This window comes from Argopecten irradians, chromosome 7 (assembly GCF_041381155.1).
Source record: "Argopecten irradians isolate NY chromosome 7, Ai_NY, whole genome shotgun sequence".
Lineage (NCBI taxonomy): Eukaryota > Metazoa > Mollusca > Bivalvia > Pectinida > Pectinidae > Argopecten > Argopecten irradians.
The window spans coordinates 46,924,526-46,946,840 of record NC_091140.1 but is presented as its reverse complement, the minus strand read 5'-3'; the positions used below and the strand labels follow the sequence as shown (position 1 = coordinate 46,946,840).

Here is a 22,315-nt window from a genome sequence, read left to right as displayed (position 1 = left end):
ATTTAAGATCAAACAGCTCAAGGGTTACTTTTTTATTATTCATAAATGTGACGAGCCAATTCTGAGTAAAAACAGAAAACATAGATCCCCGCCGCCAATTAAAAGTAATATTTAGAATATACATATTTTTGACTTAATATTTAGTATATGCTTCTATTCTTTGAAATATTTATCCGGTTAATATCGAATAGATAACATAATTACGGATCTGCTCTGGTGTAAAGTCAACAAAAAACGATGGCTGTTTTTTCTAATATAGATTTTAGGAATAGAATTCATACCAAAGTTTAAAATGTAAGGAAAATAATATGGCGGTGTGCATGATTTTGAGCTATTATGAATCAAACTCAAAGTCAACTCATTATTTTTGCTCAGAACAGCTGTATATGTTACCCCTATCCCCTAAATTTTGAAGATGAAGATACCTCGGTTTTTCACATTTTTTTAAAAAAAAGATTAAACGCTTCACAGAAAAAGTTGTGATGATTTTCTTTTCCAAAAATTTTGCAGCTCAAAAGAAAATAAGTTGCCGTTTTTAATCCATCGTAAAAATAGGGGGTCACTGTGCTTGCTTTTTGTCCCATTAAAAAATTGTTATTTTTCAGCATTTCTTGCTAAAAATTCAAATCACTTTATCTTCATTAAAATATGAAAAAAAAATCAGTAGGTTATAATTCCACACTTATATAAATGTTTATCGTTTTCATCTCAGTGAACTTAAAAAAGACTTACAGCAAAAAAAGAACTTGATATAGCTAAAAAAAGTGTTAGAAATGCACCTTTTCAAAATAGCCGCCAAATTAGTCATTTCTTAGAATTTGGGTATAAAAAATTCTACAAGCAATAGAAGTTTATTTTGACATATCTTATACATGGCAACTTGCTACAAATTGAGACAATTAGTTTTTGAGAATTTTGGAGAAACGAGAATTTAACGAGACTAAAATCCCACCAGAGCAGATCCTTTAGTCAGATATCAAATAGTTGTTTGGGAGAGATTGCATGGCTACTTGGTGTATAACATAAACCAGCAAATAATTCGCTACACATCCATTTTATGAAATGCGAAATATGTACGTTGTAAGTCTGGGTGGCTTCTTTTTCATTGCAAAAAAAAAATATATATTTCGAATATATATTTAATTTGAAAAACCCCCATATAGCTCGTAAGTGCTAAATACAGCAAAAATATATGTATTAGGTGTATTCGGAAAACACCAGTGAATGCTGATTGCTAGATGATTTTAAACACCAGTTTACAACACATATTTTGATATGTAAATGTAATGAAGATCGATTGAACAGAACCCATTAACCCGAGTATACTAGACAGCCTAGAACTTAATGGTAGACACTTTTCTTAGGAATGTTCCTATTTCAGATACATTTTTTTATAAAGTATTTTTGTACTACTATTCATGCAACATAAACTAATAGTGTGCTTAACCGTGCATTTTAATACAACATTTATATTTAATACATCCAATTACAATGATCTTCGATGTGTTAAATTGTCATCGAAGCAATAGAAGAGAAACTTTTCATATTAAGGCATTGTCAGGTATCGTACAAACAACACTTCTTTTTTTATTTATTTTTTATTCATTTTTTTTCCCAAAAATATGCACATCACAACATATACAGAAGATGCATGAAAGACAAGTACAATAGAAGTTACATTTGTAGAGTTATTTCACATTGAATATTTTAACGTATGTACATACATATATTTACAAGTAACTTATTAACGTAACAAAATACACACATACTACCATTCACATAAAAGATCTATTGAGTTCTTTTTCTAGACATTTGCAGTTGTAAATGTATTGTTTTACTAGAAGCAGTATCAAATTTTCAATATGGAAATTAGTATTTGTAATATCTTGTTTGCTTAAGATAAAATCCTGTTTTTCAAATCTAAGACTTAAATTATTAGTAATTATAGAAATTCTTAATTGTTCAATCAAATTTGATACATTTTCACAATCCCAAAATATATGAGTGATTGTTTCTGGATGTGTTTTACAAAATGTACATAGATTGTTGTTTGATTTACCAATTCTTAAAAGAAATGTTTTTGTAGTTAGTGTTCTGTGATTTATTCGGAATTGTAACCATTGAAGCTTGGAGCTAGTAGTATCATTAAAAGGTTGTTTAAACTGAGTAAATCGACCAACCAATTTTAAAGCACATCTTCAAATTTCCATTAAGCATGAATTCCGTCTTTGCATATTACAGAATTAGCTCCTTTGTGGGTAGGTATCGATTGTTACGTCATTGTTTTTGAGCGCGATTCACGTCGTTTTCTCCGAAAAGTATGACGTTACACTCGCAAAGACATAACGTCACTATCAATACCTACCCGCAAGGGCAGATAACTCTGTAATAAGCAATTACAGAATAACGCAATATCTGTCTCTAGACTTTGATAGTGCTATCTCACTAAATCCCTTACAACGAGAAAACCATTTGCAACATCATCTTTACAGTGGCTTTCCATCAATGTAGTCTACCAGTGACAAATGGCGATAATTGGTAGGGGTCGCACATAAGTATTCGATATTTAAGCAATAAACTGTTACCAGATTGGACATACCGTTGATATGAAGCCCATCCGGAAGGAAGATAAATAGATTGGCGCCCGTTAGGGCGCCATGAATATTTATCTTTCGGACGGATAGGCTTCATATCAACTGTATGTCCAATCTGGTAACAGTTTATTACTTATATTTCCATTACGATTATTAAAATTCAACACTATACACGTATATCCTTTGAATTTTCCCGCTTGCGCTAGTGTTGACGTCACCAAGTTTAATAAACGGAACAGCCATATCATCAGCTTCTGAATATAGTTCAACACAAAACGGTTTGAAACAGAAAATTATGCGATGATATTTTTTAATAAATGCTATTTTGTAAACATGATAATACTATTAGATTTCATAGACCACACAACTTTAAAATCACTTTTTAAATTATTTAACCGTTATGACTGTCCGTGACGCGGCGGAAACGTTAAATATTCATACGCTTGACCAGATTGGAGTTCATAGCGTGATATTGCCCATCTGGTTTAACATAGATCAAACGGAAAACTGAAAGTAGAATGGAAATACACAAAAATAACCTTCAACAATGTAGTAGTCAATTAGCTTTATAAAGCATCAGTGACGAAACAAACAGTTTACATGCTCACTAACAGAACTATTTATTCTTCATTTGAAGGTTTTACAACAATTGCCCCTGGGCGATGAGGGTATTTTGTTATATAATGAAAACAAACTTTAAGATTAGTGATACAATGTAGACTGCATCTAACTAAAGTAAACCTGAAAGATTCCCTGATCAGTACCTAAGCTGAGAGCGTATGGTACAGGTCTTTTTGTTGGACGAATGTGGAAAATGAATAAGGACCACCAAAGCAAACATTTGACGACAGAAGCACATCCGAGAGAGTATTAGGTAAAACGTTCAAACAAATCGTGCCTGATTTAATAATTGGTAAATAAATAAACGTTCTCGAGCGGGTTTTCGTAAACCACCGTAACGAACTTTCTAAAGCTTATGCCATTTCATCGTCTGAGACCCACGGTTGATTGCACTACACTACGCTACGTATACACTTATCACCCGTGTGACAACACGATCTCAGAACATGTACACCGCATTTGTCAAGTGCCATCTGATTGGCCCCGACAGATTTTCCTGTCGATTTTTTAGTCAATGATATTGGAGGTAACATACGCTTCACAGAAGCTGTATATAAACAACATTGATATCCAAAAATATTCTCGATCCAAACTGAAGACTATTTTAAGTTTAAAGACTATTTGTCTGAGAGAAAACAAAGAGTCTCCACTGAAGGTCATTTTTCAAACTGTTACACTGTAAATGCTGGAATCCCTCATGGATCTATTCTCAGACCATTCTTGTTTCTTTTATATATAAATGACATAACAGACCAAGTCGATAACAACATCAAACTCTTTGCAGATGACACATCAATATATGTAATTATAGATAATAATCCAATCCAAGCAGCAGAAAAAACTTTCACATGATTTACAAAACGTTAGTAATTGGGCTAAAAAGTGGGATTTTAAATTTAATGCATCTAAAACTGAAACTTTAATTTTTAGTCGTAAAAAAAAAGAAATTAATCATCCACCAATTGACTTTCTAAATGAACCATTAGCGAATAAAAGATGTCACAATCACCTTGGTCTAACCTTCAGTGAAGATGGAAAGTGATCAGAACATATACAACATATTTGTAATAAAACATACAAAAGAATCAACATCATGCGAAATCTTAAAAACTCGGTTGATAGACAATCTCTAATTATAATGTAAACAACTTATATTAGGCCAATTCTAGAATATGCTATTGAAGTCTGGGATAATTGTACAGAATTTGAAAAATCACTTTTAGAATCAATACAGTTAGATGCAGCACGAATAATTACTGGCCTACGTAGAGGTACTTCACATTCAAAAATGTATAATGAATTACAGTGGGAAACCTTTGCCGAAAGGCGACAAAAAGAAGCTATCGATCATGTATAAAATTTTAAATTCTGATTCACCACCATACTTAAAAGATATTATAAATTCATACATAAATGACAATATAAATAATAGATATCAATTGAGAGAAAACATAATATTTAATCCACCTCTTTGCAGAACTGAAAGTTATTTAAACAGTAATTTCCCATCTACATTAAATGATTACAATAAATTAGACACTTCACTTATTGATGCACCAACTCTTTCACAATTCAAAAACCTAATGAATAAACAGAACAAAAGGTATGTAAAGTTACTATCACTTTTCAAAATTATAGACCTAGAAAACATCATTCTCTGCCAACTTAGAAATAATGCTAGTAATCTTAATTATGACTTATTCAATGATCACTTATTAGATTTTCCAAATTGCGAGTGCGGATACCCACAAGAAACTGTTTTCCATTATTTATTCGAATGCGCACTCTTTATTGATGAAAGACAAATATTAATTGATACCCTGAAACTATATGAAAATAACCACTTGCATAATTCCCTTACTGTAGCACTTAATGGCTGTATACAATTGCCAGATGAAGTTAATGCAAATATATTCAAATATGTTTCATTTTTTTAATTAATACCAAACGACTTATCTGATTATTTTATATATCCAAACATATATGTGTGTGTGTGTGTGCGCGCGCGCGGGTGTGTCTGTACACCCTTGTACACCATTTTTGATATTATTTGGGTCTTCCAAATATTCAAATATCCAAATTATGTCCAAATATTCTTATTATTGTTAATAAACTTCCTGAATGGCGATGGTGGGTAGTGATGGTGATCAGAACTTCTATAAAAAATCCTTTATGCATCTTCATTCCTGTCACAAAAAAAAACTATAAGAAGGATTTGAATGAACATGGCCACCATATTGAAATATATGGTGACATTTTTAATCTAATATTCAAACTATAAATTTCAACATACACATTGCATAGCCATAGCATAACAAACCCCTTATAACACATAAGGAAATTTATAACACATAAGAAAATCTAAGCATCGAAATAACATTTACACAAATTAAAACCAAAAGCCTGTGTGGGGGTTGCCAAACTCCGCCACAAAACCCGCAAGTGAAACTTGCAAGGTTTCCCCACAAAAGGCAGTTAGAAGATTCATTGTTATGCTATGGTAGTTGGAATAATGTAATTATTAGTGCTTGGACACAAGATTCGTAAATGAAAAAAGGGGGCACAATAAAATTCTTTACTGAATGACTACATATATTGTTCGACAACAATAAAGCGACAAAAATATGCAAATTGTGCCTTAATAATTCAAATAAAAACAATAAAATGAATGCAAAAGCTGTTCAAGTAAAACCATCTTCTTGATAAGATTGAATTTGTCTCTAAAAAGCTTTGCACATGAGGTTATACATCACTTCACTGATCTGCTAATACAACAAAGCAGATCTAGAGTGGTAAAAGAGATCTGATGATCCATCCAACTTAAGAGCATAAAATTATAGTTACATAAAGCTTCGCTAAACCAATAAAACAAGTATGAATAAAGGTATATATCCCGTTACAATATGTATGCATACTGGCTCACGCCGGCAATACACGAGACCCAAGTACATGCATGTATATACATACTAACAAAGATATATTAGCCTTTCATCACAAAAAAAATCAATATTTGTCCTTAATTAGAAATTGATCAAAACCAGCTGCAAAAGTTTTCATAGTGATGATATATCAGTGTCAAGCAAAACACATAAATTTACAAAAAAGTAATAAAAAATAAATGAAAAAACATTGTAAATATCTATATACATCATACACATGCAAAAATCTGAAATATGTCTTGAAATACAGAATATAAGAGACCGGCTCAAGCAAGCCTCCCTTCTGCACAATGTCAATATAAAATACTTCAAGAGTCACACAATAAATATAGTAAAAGCAAAGTCCTGGATTACAGAAAATTGGGATACTTGAAATGAGACCAGCTCAAGCAAGCCTCAATCATGATCCATGTCAAGCCTCTCATCCAGAACCGAAGGTGGAAGAGATTGTATCTTGTGTGACGTCATTGTAAATATCTATATACATCATACACATACAAAAAACTGAAATATGTTTTGAAATACAGAATATAAGAGACCGGCTCAAGCAAGCCTCCATTCTGCACAATGTCAATATAAAATACTTCAAGAGTCACACAATAAATATAGTAAAAACAAAGTCCTGGATTACAGAAATTGGGATACTTGAAATGAGACCAGCTCAAGCAAGCCTCAATCATGATCCATGTCAAGCCTCTCATCCAGAACCGAAGGTGGAAGAGATTGTATCTTGTGTGACTTTCCAAGTGTCCAACAACTTTAAAACGTTTAATAGGATATGCATTGTAAGAATCGCGAAACAGAAAGAATGCAGATGAAAAAGTTGAGACCGGCTCAAGCAAGCCTCATATCTGCAATATGCCTCATACTTATAAATGCTCGAGTTCTCATATTTTGAGGCAAAATAGTCATAATGTCCACAGAACTATAGGCAAAAGGTGGGTTAAGATTGATATTACTTAGAAGTGGGCACACGAATATAATTTTTTGAAAGCATTGCTGTTCCAGCGACCAAGAGCACGGATTTTTGCATCAGAATACTGGAGATGCAAGGCAGCATATGAAGCTGCCCCGAGTCTGAAACTATGGCCTTTATAGTATTTGGAATCTATATTGCAGTAATTAAGAACCGCATGCAAAACTTGTGGCCGCGTAACTGGCTTTCCATTCAAATACTGAAAGAGTGGACCATTGGAGGTATTTCTGTAGGTTAGATAATCCGTTAGCGCGGTGACAGCAGAATACTGGGTCGGCCCATGACTAAATGTGACGGTATGCCGTGTTTTGTCAGTGTTGTGTTTAAACTCGTAGAAATTCACAACAACTTCCGCTGAAACTGGAGGACACGACGAATTAATAAAGACATTTTGGTACTGCATCAGGTTGCGTTGATTGCCTGTGTTTGTAATTTCGCCAATTCTAGTAAACGCGTTGAAGGCAAAAAGAAACATCGCACGAAAAAGAACACATTCAAACGGACCTTTTGCGACAAATGCTAAAGCCTGAACCATTTTGTCCAATAAGATATTGTCAAACGGTAATCGTGTATCGGTAGAAGGAGCAAGCCGGTACGCCACACACATCAATTTCTTGATTAAAAAAGAATTTGTGGGGTCATGATTATGAATCAACTTATGAACATATGCGACCGCCGATACACAAGTAGAAATGGTTTTTGGAGCAAATTGTTGTGAATGTAGTTCAGAAATGAAAAGAGCTATATGGGAAGAATTAACCAAAGAACTATCTGGCTTAAAACCGGTTCTTACAGCAAAGGATGAGAAGGTAGACCAAGCTTTTGAGTAAGTTGACCGGCTGGAAGGCGCTAGAGATGCACCTAAAAGTTCTTCAACTCCTCTAGAAAGCTCTGTGGTAGAAACCTTGGGGTACAGTTGTTGGCATAGCAGTCATTTATGGTGCATTCTTGCAGAAGTCTTCTATCTGTAACCGAGAAAGATTGTCTGCTAAAACATTTTGCTTTCCAGGGATATGCTTAGCTTTAAATAATATGTTTAAGCGGATACACTGCAGAACTAGCCACCGCACCATAGACAAGAGAATATCATCCTTACTGGTCTGTTCATTTATGATAGGCACAAGAGCTTCATTGTCTGTAAAAAACAGAATGCAATGATTCCTCCAAAGATGACCCCAAATTTTCACTCCTAAAAGAATGGGATAAAATTCTTTAATGGAGATATGAAAACTTGACCAAGAGACTGGAAAAGAACCATAAAACCATTGCTTTCCACAGATACAGCCAAAACCTAAAGTCGAAGCGGCATCAGTGTGCAACTGAATAGCATTGCTAGAAATGAATGAATCTCTCATTTAGACAAAATGAGGAGTGATTGAAACTTTCCAGAAATGCTAACCTCATCCGAATATCCTCCCTAACTCCTTCATTCATTCGAATATGGTGATATGATTGTGAAACACCAATTGTTAAGTTAATCAATCTGCGTTAGAATGGTTTTCCTGGAGTAACTACCTGGCACACAAAATTAAGGAGACCGATAACGCTCTGTAACTCTTTGAGAGTACATTTGGTCCGGCTCAGCAGATTCATTAATAATCGCTGACATTTGATAACCTTATCCTGCGGGAGCCTGGCCTCCTGTCTTACAGAGTCCAAGGTGATGCCTAGAAATTCCATCATTGTGGAAGGCTGAAATGTCTTCTCCTTCGAAATAGGCACACCGACATCCGCACAAAAATTGAGAAAGGCATCAAGAGATTGTTGGGCAAGTTCTTTAGTATTCTCAATAAAGAGAAAACATCTAGGATGTGAAATACCTGGGAACAACCTAACTTATTCTGAGCAACCCACTGGAGAGCTGTGCTGTATGTTTCAAAGATTTGACAGGAAGAGGAGCAGCCCATAGGTAGGAAAGTATCGTAATAGTAAGCGTCTTCCCATTTAAAACCTAATAAAGAAAAATCATCTGGGTGAACCGGAAGTATCCGGAAAGCTGATTCAATATCAGTTTTTGCCATAAATGAGCCAGGGGGCAAGGTTTTCAATATTTTGGATAGCATTGTCGATGGAGGCATAAATTACAGTACAACATTCCCGTGGAATACCTGCATTAACCGATTCAGAACTGTTCTTGGGAAAAGACAAGTGATGAATTAAGCGGAATTTACCCTGCTCTTTTTAGGTACCAAGCCCAAAGGAGAGATCTTAAGATTTGAAAAAGGCGGATCTTGAAATGGGCCACAAATCCTACCAGCATCTAACTCTTTCATCAGTTTTATATTAACTTGAACAGGATTGTCTAGAGCTGAGCTAAGATTACGACAAGTCTGTGAACTGCGTTCACCTTGATATTTTAACTGAAAACCCTGCTCTAAACCCAAAGTGATATGTTGCACTAAATTTTTGTTATACCCCGTCAGAGCAGCAAGTATTTTTGTGGGGTCAACCGGAGATCTATTTCGAAGACTTATTGTCGGACTTTGAATGGTTTTTGGTTTCAAGCCACTTCTTACACTTAAATCGGGGATGTGGGAGACTGCAGTGGGCACAAACGTGCTTGTATTAGCAGCCATCACATGGTTGGTTTTTGTTAAATTTGTGGCAGGTGAGGGGAGTATTCTGTCGGGGGGAACGAAAGGGCGCCCGTGCACCTTTATTTTGGAAGCGACGCGATTGCTGATTGTTCGAACCTGGACGTCGAGTTAAAGCTTGGATGTATAGCTCATTAACGAGCTGATGCCATGAGAGCTCTGGCGAAGACTCTCGCATACGTCTGAAATTGGTATCGTAGTAATACCAATTCCCACCACTCGAAGCGATACCGCGAATCACATTCTGGTAAGTGGCGAGATGCTCCCTCAAGTTGGGATTGTGCTCTCGGAGCACAGATGAGTAAATGCTGAAAGCATCCGTCCAGCGATTAATATCTAAATATTTACGCCGCGGAGGGGGTAGCTGGATAAAACCTGCTTCATTGATTTTTAAGGTTCCATCACGGGAGGCCTCATTGTTTGTATCAATAAGGGAGGCCATATCAATAAATCTCCTGGATATAATTTTTTCGCGCATTTCGTTTGTCACGCAGCGATATAATGGCTGACATGCCAGTGAGACTGGTGCCGCAATGTCGAACCTTTGGGGACACCCACCTGATGCCTGAGCCTGAACCTGATTGGCAGCACCTAATGCTGCGGAAGGATATATTGCCTGTTGAGAGGCCTGTGTTGCTGTTGTTGCAGGAATTACTGTTGCTGAAGGGACTGCAGAGGTCTGATTTGGCACAACATTACTAGTTACTAGCAGGAAGGTCTTGCGCTTTCGCCTGTAAGGCTGTAAGGACAGCTTCAGTCACGGATTTTGATACCATAGCTGCCAATTCTGTAATATTCAAAGCTGAAGCAGGGAGAGGCACATTGGATCTGTCCGTTGCAGAGTGCTCTGATTGCCCGTCACTTTGTTGTGGCACCTCGCCAGGTGAGGAGGCAGATGATTGTGGCGACACTGCAGGCCGCCGTTTCCTAGGTGTCGCCGGAGCTTTGGCAGACCCTGCAGCTGTGGATTGCTGCTTTCCTTTCGGCATCTTACGCAGTGTCTGCAAAATATAACATTTCATGCATAACACAAAGTCAACAACTGAACCACCTTACATTGCTAATGATTTGCTGTAAATGGAAGCAATATAAAGCTTCTAGCGATCAGTGTAGTATAATATATATAAATGATAAGAATTTTAGACTTTGAAATTTGGACTAATATATAATTATCTACATATATCTTTCAGGTATGTTACACTGTGTAGGTCAAGCACATGTATTTCATATTTACAATAGTATATGTACGTGCATGTAAAGTTTATTGGAAACCAACCTCTGTTAGGGTCATTGTATTGCTACTAATTACATAGCCATGTTATTAATTATGTTACATGATAAGTTCTAATGAGTAAACATGTTTCCCTATGTAATACAGCATCTGCGTCGGGTCAACTGTTCCAGGTATTGGCTTTCATACCCAAATATTGACATATGTTATCCCGATGTACTGCTATATTAACTCGCCAATAATCTCTGTACAGAGTCGATTCCTAAGACTCCAATAAACGTATCGTACCATTCACTGAATCTGCGTTGTTGGAGTTCTACATCTACTTTTCCTCAACATACATCTACACAAGATTAAAAACATCATATTGGCGCCGTGCTGAAAAGAACCTGGGTTTGACACTTTGCGTCGACTACCACTATCGATCATTGGTTTCACAGGTACGTGGATTTGGCCTATTAGCTCTTTTACATGTAAATATTTGTACCACTTATTTTATTTTTTCTCGCACAAATTATATTACTGTTTTATCATGGCTTTATCATCACTGAGAACCGGTCTTATTCTTAGTGAGAATTATCGTTTGACTTTATACACATATACATTTTATGAACTAAAATAGACTACCAGTATGTAGTTTCACTTTGAAGTACACACATAAAACTTACACTAAAACACAGACATGCACCACAAGGAGTCGACCACATCAATACACATAACGCACACATATAGACATAAAAATAAACAATTTATAAGTTAAAACAATTTCGTTATGGAAATATTTGAGGGAATATTTTTATTCAATAACCTTGCTAGTTATTTTTAACTACAATAAGCTACAATATTTCAAATCACTGGTTAAAAAATGTTCAATTATTTTATGATTCCTCTCCTGTGACATGTTCATGAATTTAGTTGATTGTTTGTATCATAAATCTTAGAAGTTCCTTAGTGTTTATTTACATATAATATTTACTATTCCACAAAAAAATTTATCTTATATACTTTTGACAAGTTTCTCTCACGTGATAATGCACGGAGGTAAATATGTACATGGAAACTCGTCTATTTTTATGTTAGAGGCAGAGTAGTGATGTGATTAAACACACACGTTTATTTTTAGTTGCTCTAATCCTCATATAACAGATTCCGCACATTATACTTTTATATACATAAAACATACAACATAACACACATTATGATTATATTATTTATTTCATTATTGGAGGAAATTACTACCTGATGCATTTGAATGCAAGGTTAACACTTGTTAATTTTCTCCTACATTACATATTTTGCACATACAATTTACAAACTTACGGAACTTTCTTTCACTTATCATCTAGTTTCCTTTAAGTTTCAATCTAATTAGAGACGAAGCGTCATGTCTGAGTTTAAGACGGAAGTACGTACGTCGATCAGACTCTCTCATTGATTGTCATTCACTCTATGGCAACAGCATATCGTGAACATGTCGGAATAAGTGCAAATTAGCTTATATATTATTTTGTAGTTTTTTTTCTCTCAAGTATTTAAATCAAATTTTCTACAAGTTTAAGCTATTTGTATCAATCTAGTTACATTAAATTACACATATTCATTTTATATCTTCATCAAATGATCAAGCATTATTAATGTCTTACTCATACCCACACATATACATTTTATTTCTCACAATTCACTTAGTTACCGGAAAAAAAACTATAAATGCAAATAAAAAAAGAAAAACCCACAATGTTAAAAAAATGAAACATACTACATTGTACATAAATTACGCATGTATGCTAGAAGTTGTGTTGTATTTTTCATCTAGTTTTCACAGATTCAATGTCTGTTCTATCTCAAAATAGATATATAATAAGAACTGATAAATTGCTAAATGCATATATGCCATATCAGTTTTTTTCACTTAGTATCACGTATATATGTTTTTAGATTTATTCTTCTTATCACATAGTTAAGTATCAAAAGTTTTACTCGTAGATAATGAGACGACCATACATCAATACTTTACTTACGGTTATATTATCGCTTTGAAGCACGATTTACAACTTAAGTTTTACATTGTACAAAAATTAACAGCAGTTAATACATATAACACCACAAGCTCATGATAGTTTTTTTATGCATTTGTTGGCTGCTTACTACATTATAATATATATCCCTTTGGTTTTTTCCCACAAGCTCTAAATAACAACAGCTTGATAGTTATAGATATATTTAATGAAATATCTCCAACTATCCCCTAGGCAAATCTACAGATAATATTACAACTATTGATTGATACGTACAATGTTATTGAGCGATTATTTTATTATCTTTCATTTTTCTATATAGTTTTTCTACATTTCTGGTGATGCCATGACATTCTTAGTAATATATTTGTGATTGGTACAATTATTTATAAGGAAAAGAGTGAAAAGTCTAATCTTTACAACTTGTCGCCTTTGATAAGCAAAAGAATTGAGAATCAGCCATAATCCAATCGAAATATGATCTGGACCCCATGCGACGGAAGTGTTAATGTATCCACGCCTGTCAACTATAATTCCGCCTCCATTTATAGAAGTGGATCAGTAGCCCATCATAATTCTGACTTTATTTTGTCTTCGTTTATATTTGACTTGTTTTGTGTATGCCGTCTTCATTCTATCATTGGAGTTCCTGTTAATATGTATATCTCCACAAAAGAAACTTAACATTTATTATTTCAACATACGTATATTTTCTGGATAGTCCCCTGAAGTGATTAAACACCAGGTGAAAATTGTTATAAGGACTATGCCAGGCTATGTCAGAGTCAGAGATAGTGACGTGTTATTTCACGCAAATTTTCAATTATTATCTCTGTGCTTGAAGACATAAACATTCACAAAAAAAAACCACCTACATGAGATATTCAACGGATATGAAAATGTGTAGCCTATGGCTAGCTACTCGATATATATTGATAAGGCGAAATAAGCGTATTAGTAGTCAAAGTTATCATTAGATAATTATGTAAAGAGCACCCCAGCACAATAAAGTATCACCAATAAATTAAACAGAGGTGACAATAAAGTATCACCAATAAATTAAACAGAGGTGAAATAAACTTGAGTGCATAATTTACTATTGATATGTAAATATGGCAAAAGCCGATATGATAATCAACCTCTATATATAATAGCTAGCTTAAATGGATGAGAATAGATAAAAAGTAACATTAGATATAGATCATGGCATGGTATATACAAGACAGCTAGGTACTGACCGTACCCAGAGACATGAACCACTGGGACATATATGTATGTGTAATAGCAGTATGGACAGTAGACAGATAAATACCAAATAAGAATATTTTTTTTTTTTATAAATGACATACCACAATGTCATTACATACACGACACAGATGTATGTGTGCCAATAATGATTCTAGATATAGGACAGATACTGCTAATTGGTATGATAATGTAAGTAAAGGATACCATGCTATTGGTACATGTTAATTAAGACAGATACAACACCGTCGGTAGATTTTAATTAGGACAGATATCGCACTGTCAGAACATGTAAATTAGGACAGAAACCCACTGTCAGTACTTGTTAAGGAGGACAGATAAAACACTGTCAGAACATGTAAATTAGGACAGATACCATACTGTCAGTGCTTGTTACTTAGGACAGATAAAACACCGTCGGTACATTTCAATTATGACAGATACCACACTGTCAGAACATGTTGAATGAATTATTAGGACAGATACAACACTGTCAGAACATGTTAATTAGGACAGAATCCACACTGTCAGTGCTTGTTACTTAGGACAGATACAACACTGTCGGTCCATTATTAAGACAGATACCACACTGTCAGAACATGTTAATTAGGACAGATACCACATTGTCAGTGCTTGTTACTTAGGACAGATACCACACTGTCAGTACTTGTTACTTAGGACAGATACAACACTGTCGGTACAATATTAAGACAGATACCACACTGCCAGAACATGTTAATTAGGACAGATACTACACTGTCAGTGCTTGTTTCTTAGGACAGATACAACACTGTCTGTACATTATTAGGACAGATACAATGATTAGGACAGATACAACACTGTCGGTACATTATTCGGACAGATACAACACTGTTTGTAATTAGGACAGATACAACCTGTCAGTACTGGGTCATTAGGACAGAGACAACACCATCAGTAGGTTGTAATTAGGACAGATGCTATAATGTCAATACAGGTAGAGTAGGATAGACACTACCCGTCAATACTTGTTAATTAGGACAGATGCCACACTGTCGATAATACATGTTAATTAACACAGATGCAACACTGTGGATACATGTTAATTAGGACAGATACAATATTGTCAGTAGATTTCAATCAGGACAGATACACACTGTCATGTTATATCATAAATACTATATACTGTCAGTATACATTAATTAGGACAGGTACTACCCTGTTGCGTAATGAAATATTTATGACATAAAATGATAATACACAGTCATGATCAGTACATGTGAATCAGAACATGCAAACTATTTACTTACCAGAATTCCTGGAAATGTACTGTCTATAGGCATGCATTATGGCCAGGCGAAGGCTCCGATAGAACTTTTTGTTCCCGTCATTATTCAAATGACATCCATCCCGAAGGAATAAGTTTAGTGGACTGTGGAAAATACGTCGGTGAGGCCACACCGACACATGCTCCTGTCCGGTAAACAGCACATGCAAAGCTTTGTTTACATCTAGTCTACGTGACTCATATTGACGAGGGGCCATGCCACGGGGTCTAGGTCGAGGAAATATCTCACATGCATAAATGTCACACCCATAATTCACATGCAAATATTTTGCAAATTCGAAAATCTTATATGCTATTTGGTCTGGACGTAGTGCATTGTCACATAAACAATTACCACCAATTTGTAGAAGGATTATGTGAGGCTGAAAATCGTGGAGTTTCCTGTCGACAGCTCGGTGTGACCGTAGCATGTCAATCGTCGCTCCGCTAATCCCTATTCCGTCAACATTGCACTGGGATAACCCAAACGTTGATAGGTGATGTTCATGCACATATTCAAACAATCTACGTATAAAACTGTGACCCAAAATTAAAACTCGCGGGGTCAAAGTAGCCATGCTTACAGTAGTAGATATACTCAACTGCCCAATGTCAACCCTGAATCCAGAATTAGAGCCTCCCGGGCTCGAAATCCCGTCAACAATGGCAGGTTTTCTGGTCGGATATGTTTAAACAACACCTTGTATATTCGTCAGAGATGAAAATAACTGATTAAACGTGTGATAATCAGGAATATAAAATTTGTTGACAAAATTTTTTCAGGCGCGCAATGGCAGTATGTTTCCCATGATCCTTTGCTACTCTTGCAAAGGGACATAATTAAGTTAACGTACTGGCAATAGGTAACAAAGGGAAATAACTCTTACATACTTATCAGCATAATATATAACAAATATTGTGCATGCTTCCAGATGCATAAATTAAGCTAAGTGTTTAGCTGCCTTCTATATATATGAATCTTTTATGTTAAATCACGATCATGATGATGCTAAGCTTTACTCTCTTTTTCCAGTTTTATTGGGTGCAAATCTAGGTTTTGCCTGTGTTAGGGGCTTTTGCCAATAATTGGCTATGGACATTTGTAGTCCAAGACACAGGCAGAATCAATGGATTATGTACTTATTAAAACTGAGAAAACTTCGAAAAAAGTTTTCAGTGGCTTACTAGTCTGTTATGTTACATAATTAATTACTATCTTACTACTATAATATCATTCAGTTTATTAATGAATTATCTCCCTTGTACAATTATATTATATATAAAAATATCAATTTGAAACTTATTACCAAACTTATATATCCATAAGAGTATAATACTTGGCATATTAATAGTAATTATAATATTCTTTTGTTACATACCAAATTTGTTTAATTATGGTGTTGTTTAGTCAACTTATTACATGTATATACTTTAATTTGATTATAGTTTCTGACTAGGAAAGGGCTTATATAGACATAGCCTGTTGCCCAATCCTTTTGATTGATTTAATAAAGTTGGTTGAAATGGAAAAAAAAGTGATGCCATTTGTAATCTACATAATTCATCTCACTAGATGTCAACGGCACATCGTTGGGTAAATTTTATGAACGTCACAGTTGCCAGGTACGTCTTTGTGACGTCACGAGGACAACGGGATCGACTCTACTCGCATAAGTTCTTTAATTCAATTCTTCAATCTTTTATTTTCCTTAAGTTTACAACTCATTGGAATTGTGAACAATACGTGAATATACATATATGTACAATCACATAGTAATTAGTACAATATCATAGACAAGTTACAATTGTACTTTATATTGAAATAAAAAATGTGTATTATATAAAGGCTACATAACTTACAGGTTAAGTATACAACACTAAAATAACTATACTGAACTTATTGGAGGCGGGATCATATTTTCATGGCCTCAATGATAAATTTGGCTAATTTACGTAGATCACTTATATTTTCGCAACATAATAATTGTATCATCTTGTACATAGATGGTTTACGCCAATAAACAGGTTTTATATATTTCTTTCTTAAATCATGATAATTAATACATATTAAAATAAAATGATATTCGTCTTCCACACCTAAATTGCAACCAGGGCACAATCTTTGTTCTCTAGCAGTATCGGTATATCTGCCTGTTTCGATGGCCAAATTATGAGCGGGATAGACGAAATTTAGATAAAATATATGTTTATGGTTATACAGATAGTGATGATTCCATACATTACTAAAACCGATAGAAATAAGACAATGTTTAACATGGTTTATCCAATTAAAACAATTACCAGTGTTGCTATTACTTAAATATAAAAGAGCGGAATTAAAAATACAGTTATTTGAGACCATTAATTTAAGCCAATACTTTATCACTGTAATTCCTTAAACATTCTAATGGATACCGGCCTAATTCAAAATATACCATGGCGTTACAAGTTGATCTCTTAACTTTTAGTATCTTCTTACAAAATGATAAGTGATTTTTTCTATATCACACACTTTCGATGATCCCCATACCTCGCAAGCATAATACAAGATGCTAAAAACATACGTGTCAAATAAACGTAACAAGGTGTTCTAAATTTGAATAAATTAGAACACCTAGAAAAAAGTGCAAACATGGCTTTACGGCCTTGGTCAGATAAATGTTTCTGAATTTGATTGAATTTATTATTATACTTCAGCTTTACACCAAGATAGCAAACATCGTTTACTATTTCAACTTCATTGCCATTATATCTCCACGATTCGTTTTCAAGTATACGTCCTCCATTTCTAAATACGACTATTTTCGTTTTATCAGTATCAACAGGCAATTTCCACTTAGTTGAGTAACTATAAAGACTATCTAAGAGGCACTGAAGTCCTTCAACAGTTTCAGAGAGCATTACCAGGTCATCCGCGTACATGAGAAATAGACTCAATTTGCCGAAATCATAGCCAGAATTTCCATTTTCAATAAATGAAGTTTCAAAATCATTAACAAGAAGTGAAAATAAAATCGGTGATAATATTTCACCTTGCATTAATCCAATATTCTTCTCAAAATAATTAGAGCATTTACCATTTACCAAAACACAAGATTTAACCGATTTATATAGTGACTTAATAACAGATAATATTTTCCCTCTTACGCCTAATTTAGTCAGTTTACGCCATAAGCTTAATCTATCAACAAAGTCAAACGCTTTCCGAAAATCTACAGAACAACAATATAGGCGTTTCTTTGATGGCAAAGTTTTAGATAAAATTGAGTGCAATGCAAAAATTGCGTCGATGGTACTAACTTCTGGTCGAAAACCAAATTGCGCATCAGTTAAAATGTCATATTTGATACATACATCTAAAATACGTTTATTTAATACAGAAGTGAAAAGTTTACAAAGACAACTAATTAAACTAAATTAATACCCCTAAAGTTATTAGGGTCATTTCGATCAGGTATGATCATAGCGGATGACCAATTAGTAGGAAAACAACCACTGCTAAGGATGTTATTGAATGATATTGAGAGAGTTGGAATAAGTAATTTCTCACAATATTTAAAGTTAGAGTGGCGACTTTCGGTGTCTGCCATCTAAAATAAACTATCTGTTTGTAAATATCGATTTTGAAGACACAAATACTTGTGTACATGTCCTATACCTATTTAATATTATCCTCGATCACAGATATGAGTTTGTAATATGCTTGAAAATAGGGATTTATACCATTGTCGTGTCTCACCCTTTTGTAATAAATTTAAATTCCGTAATACCCATTACGGAGTCCGGTTCCGGAAGTGGTCTTTTATTATCGACCGCACGAAAAAGAACTGGGAAAGAGAAACGTCATGTTTTGGACAGAATTACAACAGAGTCCTTAATAGTCTAAAGAGTAAATACAAACTGTGATTGTGAATGATACTCTATAAGATATTATCTCTAATTGTGTGATTTACATTCGTATTACTATGCCGCGTTGTTTACCTAGCTATAGCTTAATTCAGCGTCGGCTGAAAACGTGTTACACGCTACTGTAAGGTAATACTATGTTTGTTTCTGTTTACAGTTTTTTACTCTGTCTCAGGACAGAGCTGCTGACAATCAAGAGAAACTGAATAAAGAATTTGAAAACTTAGAACCCAGACTTTGTCAGTACAGTAAAAAAACTAGACGAAAGTAGGACTCGTCACACTGAAACCCCGAGACATCTCGCCCCAAACATGAGTGATATTTCGTCTACTCGCGCCTAGCGGCCCCCATATAACAAACTTACCTCAGAAACTGTCCCTGATCATACTATCTCTCAGAACCAGCTCGGTGCTGAACCATCACACGATAAATCGGAGGAAAATTATGAAATTAACAAGCTATTTCAGACCCCTCATAACAACCCTGAGCGTCGTGTCATTAAACCTACAGAAAAGGCTCAAGATATATATGAACAGGAAATACAGAAATATACCGCGAAGGTAAGATCTATTCGCAATGACATAGAAAGTGTAATCCTGGACTAAGCCACCAGTTCAAAAACTAACACAAGCCTCGTGCTTCAACACCGTGAAAATCCAAGATCTATGCTTCTCATATACATTGTTTTATGGAATTCCTCGAGAGAAAAAACACAGAAGAAAGCAGACTGGAATACACGTCACAAAAGATGATACATAATAGTATAGAAGCTAAGATGTCTACAGTCTTAAATGAGATGGACCATATTTGTGTTAGCATTAAGGGCACAGTGGACAAACCCCCTTCAATTAAAACCAGTAAATCTCTCGGTGTACTACAAGAGTCATCTGTAAGAAGTAGTAACTCTGGTACCAGCATGCGAAGTAAGTCCAGCTCAAGCCTAGTTAGGCACAGAGCCAAAGCCCTGGAAGCTAAAGCTCGCTTAGACTTCGAAAAACTTGAATACAAACTTATAAGCTGCAGAAAGCTATACTTGAGGAGGAAGATACAAAACAAAAAGCTACATCTGACAGAAAGAAGGCACAACTCACTGCAGACATTCATCTTCTAAATCAGAAAAAGGAGGTCGCAGCTGCCGAAGCAAATCTAAGAGCCTATGAAGAAGATTCTGAAGGCGAGAGCAGTACCAGATTGAGCTCTGTGCCAGAACTGGACTCGATAAAACGTACTGAACAATACATACAGGAACATTTTACAGTACCTGAACCGTTTAATGTTCCCAGCCTAACGCAAACGCAACGCAAAAAATCCGTCCGTTAGCTAACGCTAACGATTGCTAACGCTAACGATTAACGATCAACGATTAACGCAATACCGGCTAACGATTAACGGTTAACGCAAAACGATCGGCTAGCATACACCGGAAATACCATTGTTATAATCACGGAAACGGCTTGACGGTAAATAAATTACGGATCTTGACGTTCTGAAATACAAACGAAAGTATAAGAAGTTTCTGTATACCATATGGACACGATGAGGTCAAAGACGACAGTACTCAATACGAAGTTTCCACTTTACAGGTACAAAATGTACGTTTACAAAATGAATTACATGTGCAACTGTATGTAAGAAAGAATGGTATTATTCTAAAGTGTCTCATTTACCCGATATTTTAAGAAATAACAAATTATTACAACATCTCTTTACTGATAATAACACAATGAAGTCAAACACGACTGTATTCGATACGAAGTTTCCACTTTACACGTACGTTTACAAATTACGTGTGCAACCGTATGTATTAAGAGAGAATTGTATTATTGTAAGTGTCATATTTATCCGAATATTTTAAGAAATAACAAATTATTACAACATCTCTTTACTGATAATAACACAATGAAGTCAAACACGACTGTATTCGATACGAAGTTTCCACTGTACAAGTACGTTTACAAATTACGTGTACAATAGTATGTATTAAGAGAGAATTGTATTATTGTAAGTGTCATATTTATCCGATATTTTAAGAAATTACAAACAAATTGTAACAACACTTTATTGACAATATTACCGTCACAAAGTCATAATTTTAGTGAAGCGATCAGGCGTATACCGGTACTTTAAATAGTATCATGGTATTGAAATGACGAATAAAAGATTTTCACATAAACACATTTAAAACTCATTACATCAAATTTCCATTTATATGCTTGATTTCTATTATCGATATTTCATTACTCAACGATTGTAATAAGTAACATTTTATAGTGTTTCCCGCATCAATCACAAGTTTAAATTTGTTTTATTTTTCAGATTGTCGAAAGGCTCTTCCGCTTACCATGGAAAATGTATTCTCGGAATATTTTTTCATAACGGGATTATATTACTAGGGTGTGCATTCATGATCATATATATACAGTATATATGTACATAAAAGCTTATTGCTTACAATTGACTAGGTATCGATTTTAGGGTCGCACATGTACATTTACAAATGTTACAAATGTACGTATATACGTACAAGATTGAACATTTGAATTCGTGTTTCGTCATTTGCAGTTCTCTCATTTTATAGTTCATGCATATAATAAAGATATAAAGAATGAAAATATTTCACTTCCAGTTATCTATATTCAAATTAAGTCAATTATGCATAATCATTGATGATAACAACGGTGAAGATAGTGATGCATATGCATACATGTACATTTGTATATACATGTACACCGAAGATTACTTTTACGTAGAAAAATTGTATTTGTAACCGGTGTAAGAAATAATGTTATTTGATCACATTTCACATCAAGCAACTCTGCAATTCACCGTTACAAATTTCACAAATATTTATTCGTACAATGTATAAGTGTAATAAGCTAATTCATTCC

The 22,315-nt window shown here is 34.6% G+C and overlaps 1 protein-coding gene and 1 pseudogene across 1 annotated transcript; both read right to left on the bottom strand.

The window, feature by feature from the left end:
• Positions 1 to 3,197: 3,197 nt before the first annotated feature.
• Positions 3,198 to 10,166, bottom strand: LOC138327285 (uncharacterized; annotated as a pseudogene).
• On the bottom strand, positions 8,139 to 15,683 carry LOC138326719 (uncharacterized). Its single transcript, XM_069272735.1, has 2 exons — positions 15,505 to 15,683; positions 8,139 to 10,725 (listed from the first exon to the last, which is right to left on the bottom strand). Exons 1-2 carry the CDS (start codon positions 15,535 to 15,537, stop codon positions 10,423 to 10,425), a joined length of 336 nt encoding a protein of 111 aa, XP_069128836.1. The 5' UTR covers positions 15,538 to 15,683; the 3' UTR covers positions 8,139 to 10,422.
• Positions 15,684 to 22,315: the final 6,632 nt, after the last annotated feature.

Excerpts from the sequence above, each read along its gene's own strand:
- LOC138326719 (XM_069272735.1), bottom strand. The coding sequence starts at position 15,537 with ATGCCTATAGACAGTACATTTCCAGGAATTCTG. Across the intron at positions 10,726-15,504 it reads GTACATTTCCAGGAATTCTG|ACACTGCGTAAGATGCCGAA; the intron begins GTAAGTAAATAG and ends TATATTTTGCAG.